Source organism: Gopherus evgoodei, chromosome 2, assembly GCF_007399415.2.
Source record: "Gopherus evgoodei ecotype Sinaloan lineage chromosome 2, rGopEvg1_v1.p, whole genome shotgun sequence".
In the NCBI taxonomy this organism is placed as follows: Eukaryota; Metazoa; Chordata; order Testudines; family Testudinidae; genus Gopherus; species Gopherus evgoodei.
In genome coordinates, this window is record NC_044323.1 from 174,937,565 (window position 1) to 174,946,012 (window position 8,448).

Here is an 8,448-nt window from a genome sequence, read left to right on the forward strand (position 1 = left end):
AAACGGCCAAAAGCACACTCCACAGTCATTCGGCACCGGCTCAGGCTGTAGTTGAACAGTTCCTTGCTCCTGTCAAGCTTCCCTGTATACGGTTTCATAAGCCAAGGCATTAACAGGTAAGCAGGGTCTCCAAGGATCACAATGGGCATTTCAACATCCCCTACTGCGATCTTCCGGTCTGGGAAAAAAGTCCCTGCCTGCAGCTTCCTGAACAGGCCACTGTTCCGAAAGATGCGTGCATCATGCACCTTTCCAGGCCAGCCTGTGTTAATGTCAATGAAACGCACACGGTGATCCACAAGCGCCTGGAGAACCATAGAGAAATACCCCTTCCGATTAATGTACTCGGATGCTAGGTGGGGTGGTGCCAGAATAGGAATATGCATCCCATCTATCGCCCCTCCACAGTTAGGGAAACCCATTTGTGCAAAGCCATCCACAATGTCCCACACGTTCCCCAGAGTCATGGTTCTTCTTAGCAGGATGCGATTAATGGCCCTGCAAACTTGCATCAAAACGATTCCAATGGTAAACTTTCCCACTCCAAACTGGTTCGCGACCGATCGGTAGCTGTCTGGAGTTGCCAGCTTCCAGACTGCAATAGCCACCCGCTTCTCCACTGGCAGGACAGCTCTCAATCTCATCTCCTTGCGCCGCAGGGTGGGGGCGAGCTCAGCACACAGTCCCATGAAAGTGGCTTTTCTCATCCGAAAGTTCTGCAGCCACTGCTCGTCATCCCAGACTTCCATGACAATGTGATCCCACCACTCAGTGCTTGTTTCCCAACCCCAAAAGCAGCGTTACATGGTGCTGAGCATTTCTGTGAATACCAGCAGCAATGTCGTGTCATACGCGTCAGGCGACTCACAATCATCGTCGGACTCCCCATCACTTTGGAGCTTAAGGAATAGCTCAGCTGCCAAACGTGATGTGCTGGTGAGACTCATCAGCATACTCCTCAGCAGTTCGGGCTCCATTTCCCACAGAAATCGCACTGCACAGAAACCGTTGAGAGAGTCAAGATGGCGCCAAACATGGATGGAAAAACAGGGATTGCTGGGATGTGAAGCGATGCATCACGGGGCGTTGGGACAGGAAGCAGAATGACCCGCCCTCTCCGCCCCCTTCCCACAACCCACCGTGCCAAAATGGGATGAGGTGCTCTGGGGGATAGCTGCCCATAATGCACCACTCCCAACACCACTGCAAAAGCTGTAAATGTGGCCACACTGCAGCGCTGGTAGCTGTCAGTGTGACCACACTGCAGCGCTTTCCCTACACAGCTGTACAAAGACAGCTGTAACTCCCAGCGCTGCACACCTGCAAGTGTAGCCAAGGCCTAAGTCAAAATGTTAAGACCAGTGTTTTAACCTGGTATCCAAGAGATTAGGCTCCAATACCCACATTTAGGCATTTAAATAAAAATAGACTGATGTTTACTAAAATGCTGAGTACCTGCAGCTCCCACTGACTAAACTTGAATTTTGTGAGCGCTATCCCCAGTAAAATTTAGATACTTAAGTTTGAAAATCTGGCCTTACGGAGTTGGCTGGGGTGCACTGGCCTAGTTTGTTAGGCATTAATTGTGAAGCCAAGCACCCAGGTCTTGATAATTAAATAGAGTATTTAAAGAACATGCAGCATCAAAGTAGGTGGTTCTGTATATGCATATGTAACTAACTTCAGCTACGTAGGGAACTATGCAGTTAGTAAGATGTAAATTGAATGAGGCATCATTAGCTTGACCTGCATCATACACTCAGTTTACTAATCTAGTGACCAGTCCCAACGCATTTATTTAAAATTGTCATTTTTTGTGTGCACAAGAAATTAAAAATATAAAAACTAGGGAATATCAGATACAAAGACTTCATTTCAAATACTAGTAAATGTTACTAAGTGACAAGTGTATCATACCTATCTCATCACTTACAAAACCCAAGCACTTAAGAGCAAGGAAATTAATAGACCTAAATCTTACAGTGCCCCGAAACTCCAATTAACGTCTATCAAATACATATTTCATCACAATGCCCCTGCTGACTTCAGTGGAAGCAGGACTGACCCCTTAGTATCTTCAGTGACTGTACTATTAATGGGTGGGTTAAACAAAACCATTTTGCAGCTGGTGGGCGTAACTGCCGCTTTCCATTAGAAACAGTTCAACTCCTTTATGAAATAATTGTGGTCTCCAATTCAAAGGACAGGCACATGTCACCACCCAAAACAAAGGCACCTGAGCCCACTCAGGAATGTGAACTATGCAAGCAGAGTGCTCCTTAAGTATTGGGGGTGGGGGGAGCATGTGCGTGAGAGAGCGAGAGCAAGGGAACCGGCAGAGACTGTGGGCTTGTCTACATCAGAAAGTTGCAGCGCTGGTGAGGGAGTTACAGCGCTGCAACTTTGAAGGTGTACACATCTGCAGGGCATCACCAGCGCTGCAACTCCCTGTTTGCAGCGCTGGCCGTACTCCCGTTTTGTCTCGGGTGTAGAGGATCCAGCGCTGGTGATCCAGCGCTGGTAATCCAATGTAGACACTTACCAGCGCTTTTCTTGACCTCCGTGGAAGGAGGAAGCCTCTGGTAATCAAGCTGATCTCCTTCCCCGGCTTGCTCTCGCGTTCCCGGAACCCCGAGCAAGCAGGTCTCCTTCCCTGCAGTTTGCAGGGTGGTTCGGGGAACGCGAGAGCAAACCGGGAAAGGAGACCAGCTTCGCTGCGGTTTGCTCTCGCGTTCCCCGAGCAAGCAGGTCTCCTTCCCTGCGGTTTGCAGGGTGGTTCGGGGAACGCGAGAGCAAACCGCGGCGAAGCTGGTCTCCTTTCCCGGTTTGCTCTCTCGTTCCCCGAACCCCCGAGCAAGCAGGTCTCCTTCCCTGCGGTTTGCAGGGTGGTTCGGGGAATGCGAGAGCAAACCGCGGCGAAGCTGGTCTCCTTTCCCGGTTTGCTCTCGCGTTCCCCGAACCCCCCTTGAAGCCGCCCAACAGCGCTGCAGTGTGGCCACATCTAACACCACTTGCAGCGCTGGTTGCTGTAAGTGTGGCCACTCTGCAGCGCTGGCCCTATACAGCTGTACTAATACAGCTGTAACAACCAGCGCTGCAAAATTTTAGATGTAGACATGGCCTGTCAGAGCCTGGAGAGGCATGGTGTGGTGTTGGCTAAGAGTTTCTTTGCTTACAGCTTCAAGCCTTTATCACCTGTTTTTGGATCCTATTGTGTTCAGGGAAAACAGGATTTTGTATATTCCTTGTAAATAAACAAGACTGATGACTCCATCATAAATTTCTCTTCCTAAGAAGAACAACCTGCAAGACCCCAACCTGCAACACTCTTCTTTACTGGTCCCTTCACATTAGGGATGGAAGATTGGTCTGTCATAAGAACTGTAGTTAGGTGGGAGAAACTTTCTAGCCCGTATCAACTGGGGTTATTAGTGATAAGGACAGAGCGGAGGAAGACCAAAGGACATGTGGATAGGAGGAGGTTGTGACAAACTAATATCCTGGACAAGCCTTACTTAATAGAGTTAAACCTTGTTCCATTGAGCTTAATATCTTTGCATTTTTAATACAATTAATTTTTAATTTTCGTCTATGTGTTATTGTGGGATTGTATGTATTTCCATGAGAAGGGTAAACAGGAGAAGAGCAGGCAGGGGTGATTAGTCAAATTCACTCAGGTTGTAATATCCCCAGAGAAACTCTACTCCCTGGAAAGGTCCACATGTACTAGTCCAAGCTGTAAGACATGCATCTGACAAAGTGGGTATTCACCCACGAAAGCTCATGCTCCAAAACGTCTGTTAGTCTATAAGGTGCCACAGGATTCTTTGCTGCTTTTACAGATCCAGACTAACACGGCTACCCCTCTGATACTAGTCCAAACTGGATTGTCCAGAAACCAACAAATGATTTTTGGATAAATAGACTGGTTTTAAACTGGCTCAGGGCCTTCTTCCTGATCCAGCAAATGGACAAAACCTCTGGTCCATGAAAGACCCTAGTCCTTAGAGAAGGGTTGGAAGGACTTGGCCTACTGAGGTCCATAAAACTGGGTACTTGTTCTGAGATGAAGCTGTGTTGAACTTGTTACCACAAAGAAAATCCCTTGACAGGGTGTTGAAGGATTGCTCCTGCCAGAGCCCATGTTAGAGTTGAGATGATGCATGCTAATAAGCTTATATCAGAACTGTGCAGCCTGGAAATAGTTGGTCAGAAGTAAGTGAGACATAAGTTCCCACCAAAGAAATGCAATGCGTGGGGAGCTGAGAGCCTGACAGTAGTGCCCTTGCTGGAGCCCCAGGGGAAATACTGGGGCAGTTGGCCTGGACTGTGACAGAGGTGACCTCTGTCCAGGGGTGGCTCATCAGCTTAAGCAAGTGAGGCACAGCTTAATCAAAGAATTCAGAAGCCAATTCCCAAAAGCTACACTTGTGTGTATATAAAGATTAAGGAGTTTTATATATATTAAATAAGTAGCATAGATCCATAAGAAGCACTTGTGATTTGATTTAAATGTCAAGTTACTCATATTCTCTCCATCTCCGTAATGCCAAAAAATGCAGTGCTGTGGATGAGGCGCAAATCACAGTATAAGCAGTGCCTCAAAGCTGCCTTGTAACTATGGCAACTAACCCCGCTGAGGAGCCACTTTGAGGACACTGTTGTGTTAGCCAAGGCTTGGTAAGACCATGGCAGGGTTGCAGAGGTTAAGGCCAATTCTGCTAGAATGGATGCATGGTTCCCTTCCAGCACTGATACAGTGGAAATGCAGGGGGGGCTCCCTGCACCGCCAAGGGGCCTAAGACACAAGGATGCAAGTTGGAGGGGAAGCTGTAGACATCCTGGGTTGAAGGATTAGAGACTCCCAGCCAAGATTACAAAGAACCCAATGAGCCCCTGGCTGTGGGGGAGGCCACCCCACTGCTGAACAATTCCTGCCCTGGAATTGACTGGGACGAGTCCCACACTCCTGGCTGGTGAGAGCAGAGCTGCAGAGGGCTCCCTGCAGGACCACAGGGCCAGTGACACTGGACATCTGCAAATGCAAGAGGGAGGCTGCTGCCTTGAAAGGGCAGAACAAAAGCACTCCTCCTTTCCCCTCTAAGCCAGGATTGCAAGGAGGAACCTGTATATTGGAATGTGAGAGTTGTGATATGTGCCTCACCTGTCAAAGTCACCAGCTGCCACTAACTCAATCCCAGCTGAAAGGAGCAACAGAGTGGATAGTCCCCAGCAAACAGTGAAGAATGAATGAGGCAGAAAAATAGGTTTGTGAGCTTGACTGTCAGGATTATTTTGATATAAGTCAACATGTGTTGATCAAATGCCTCAAAAGGGAGGATACCAGGCCCAAACCTCTTGTCAAGTCAAAGCTGATAAAGGATACAGAAAAAACAGCAACATTTTTGGCTTGCTATTAAGGTCATATGCGCACAAAAAAATTTAAAAAAAAGCCACCAAAGCTGAACTCAGCTGTTTTATAGCAGACCAATGAACTATTTTTTAAAAAGTACCTTTCAGAGATGATTCAAACCACCAAATTAGAATCTGGACTTCAAGCACTTCAATGTTCAGAAGTATTTGGATCTGAAGTTTTGGTTCAAGCTTATGTATTGTATAACTATTACAGTGCTTTCATATCTTTTCTAAACTTGACAGGCACATTTCAAATGAAGTATTTTTCAGTCAAAGTAATGGATTTATCCTCTCACATGCACATGTCTGAAGATGACAAAAATATCTACCAACAAATTGTTTCTCTCGGGTGCTCCTAGCTGTAGTATAATAGTTTATCTTGTCTGGAGTGTCAGAAGTCTCAAATTTCTCCCCAGAACCCATTTTACTTGCTCACTCCGTTCTTGCATACCATGCTCTCTGCATAGACACATCATGTGGGAGAACTTGACAGAGCACTACTGGAGGTGAGTTGTCAATTAAAACAAGAAGATAAAGGTCACAAAGTCAAGTAGCTGGAGTGCTATAGATTTACACCTCAGCTTGCCCCAGAGTAAGTGCTCATGTAAACAAACACTGACAGCCTGTTACTACTTGGAGCACTTATGTCATTGAGGATTATGTGCTATCTTTCTAAAAGGTCTGCAGATCTCTTAATTATTCAGCAGTGGAATTACTGGTTTAAAATAAACTCCCCTGTTTTGAAATAAAGGACCAGATTCTCTCTGAAAATTTACAACTTTAAAATATAGTGAATCTATGACTCTCATTCAGCACTATCTGAAAATCTTCTAGAACTTAAAGGGACACTTTGGGGTATAAATCTGTTTTAAAAATCAGTTGATGTTACTAAGAAACCAGATGTCACTAAGAAACCAAATTCATTCACTATTAATACTATTTGGCAATTCATTCAGCCTTGATGAAGAAAAAATTTGTCAGTTTCACTTTCTGGTTCTCAGGAGCTACCACAATACTGCAGGTTTTTTGGTTACCAACTCTTAACAAGAAAGTTTTAAATCTTAACTGAACAAGAAAGGTTCAAGTTCCAAATACTGCAACTATTTATACATATGCTAAACTTTAAGAATGAAATTAATTCCATTACCTTAATGGTCCTATTTGCCTGTTTATCTTTAAGTATGTAATGTTTGAAAAAGACCTAGCGCATTTTCATACCAATAACAATTGTATCACTGCACAGAACATGTCAGACAGCTTGTGACCCCCAGAGCTGTTTATATTAATTAAACACTGGGAATAAACTAGCTGGCAATGTCAACTTAACAAAAAAACCCACAACTTGATGGCAAGACTATGACTTCTGACTTAGAAAATAACGTGTCTTTTAAATGACAAAGAAGTGGTTAAAATTCATCATGACTCCTTTATAATAAAAATGACCCCTCAGCCTGCAAAACAAATTGAGGGAATGAACCGAGCAAAAACAATCTTTCTGGCAGCAGAAAACGCCTATTAGCATGTGGGTGAAAAGTGAGATGCTAAAAACAAGAGTTACACAGTCCTACAGGAGAAAAAAGTTTGTTATACATTAACATCAGCACTAGAATTTTTCCTCAAAGGCCAACCGTGGTTACTGATGCCTCACTGTAAGGATGCCTGTTGCCAGTGCATACACCCCCGGACCCTCTCCACTCCCTGCTGGACTCCCTGGCCCCTGCTGTTCACTAGTCCTCCCTCTCCTTGCGGGTATCTGGGTGTTCTCAGGGACTGGGGTGGGTGGTGTGTCCTGAAGGGTAGGACCCTGGAGGAGGAAGCTGCAGGGGACCCCACAGCCATGCCCCGGAGGGGGTGAGGGAAGGGAGGCTCCACATTACGCTGCACAGGCCCCCGAGGGGCGCCCCTGCACGTGAAACTTTCCACCCCTAACTAGGAGCCCGCCAGGCACTAGGCTGGGGTTTTCGGCGGGTCCCGCCTCGCAGCAGGGCAATGGGAGGCCCAGGCTCGCTGTGTTAGTGCTCACCCCCCCCCCCTCGCAGCCCGGGAGCTCCCCTCCCTGGCGCCCCGCTCCTGCAGCCGCTCACCTCGCCCCCCAGACCGGGCGCGGCCGCAGGCTCCGGGCCAAGCAGAAAGCGACAGCAGCGGCCATGCAGAAACGCGTGCAGAGAGGCGGCTCCTACCTGCGCGGGACTGGACGCAGGCACCACAACCAAGCGACCCCGGCTCCTCAGCGCGGCTGCCCGACAGGCCCCCCCCGGTCCCGCCCCTCGGGGGAGGAGCCGCTGCCACCGCCTCCTTCCCCGGCCGGTGAGGCGGGATCCGGGGGGCGCCTGTGGCCGGCCAGGGGCGGTGTGTGATGTGTGAGGCAGACACGGGGGTGAATGAGGTGCTGACACTGTGTGGGGGAGAGAATTCCCCTCTAAGCGCAGCAGTGAAGGTGTGAGGAAAGGAGAGATTGTGCGTATGGGGAGAAGTGTGAGCAAGAGAGACGCCAGCGTTGTCCGGGCAAGAAAGTGGTGGCGGTTTCAATAGTGACTTTCACCACATTCAGTGGAGTTGGTCAGGTCCTTGCTGTCCGATTTTTTGGTTGCAGAAAATGCAACATCCACCGGAGTGAAATTTGCATTGGAAGAAGAGTTCTGCACTAGTTCTACGAACCAGACGCAGACTCCAAGGGCATGTCTACATTAGAAAGGTAAGTCGACTTACATTAGGTCGACTTACAGCCACTGCAGTAATTACTGTGGTGATGCATGTCCACACTACCCTCTGTGGGTCAGTAGTGCACTTCCTTACCAGGAGCACTCCCACTGACCTAAGAGGCCCAGTAACTCCCTGCCAGAAGCCCTGCTGCACCACAGGCTGGGGGGGGGGGGCATCCCCAGCTCCTCCTTACTCACAGGGAGCAGGGGATGGCAGATGGCTCCAGGGGCTTCTTGGAGTGGAGTCCAGATGCCTGGGCTTCTTGCCCTGGCTCCCAGCTGGGAACAGGATCCCAGCCACTCAGCTGGGCTCTGGTTACCTGGGTTTCTG

At 48.1% G+C, this 8,448-nt stretch overlaps 1 protein-coding gene across 5 annotated transcripts in view; it reads right to left on the reverse strand.

The window, feature by feature from the left end:
- The window catches only part of ECI2 (enoyl-CoA delta isomerase 2), an 80,423-nt gene extending 72,758 nt beyond the window's left edge, over nt 1-7,665 (reverse strand). Inside the window, exon 1 of one of the 5 annotated variants that reach the window (XM_030552329.1) lies at nt 7,596-7,665. Coding sequence is in view for 2 of the 5 variants with exons in the window: in XM_030552325.1 (XP_030408185.1) it covers nt 7,500-7,564 (65 nt within the window). In the remaining 3 variants the exon portion in view is untranslated. Of the gene's footprint in view, nt 1-5,164; nt 5,200-7,499 lie in introns of those variants that run through there. The other 4 variants (XM_030552330.1, XM_030552325.1, XM_030552326.1 and 1 more) reach the window with 4 other exon arrangements.
- Nucleotides 7,666-8,448: the final 783 nt, after the last annotated feature.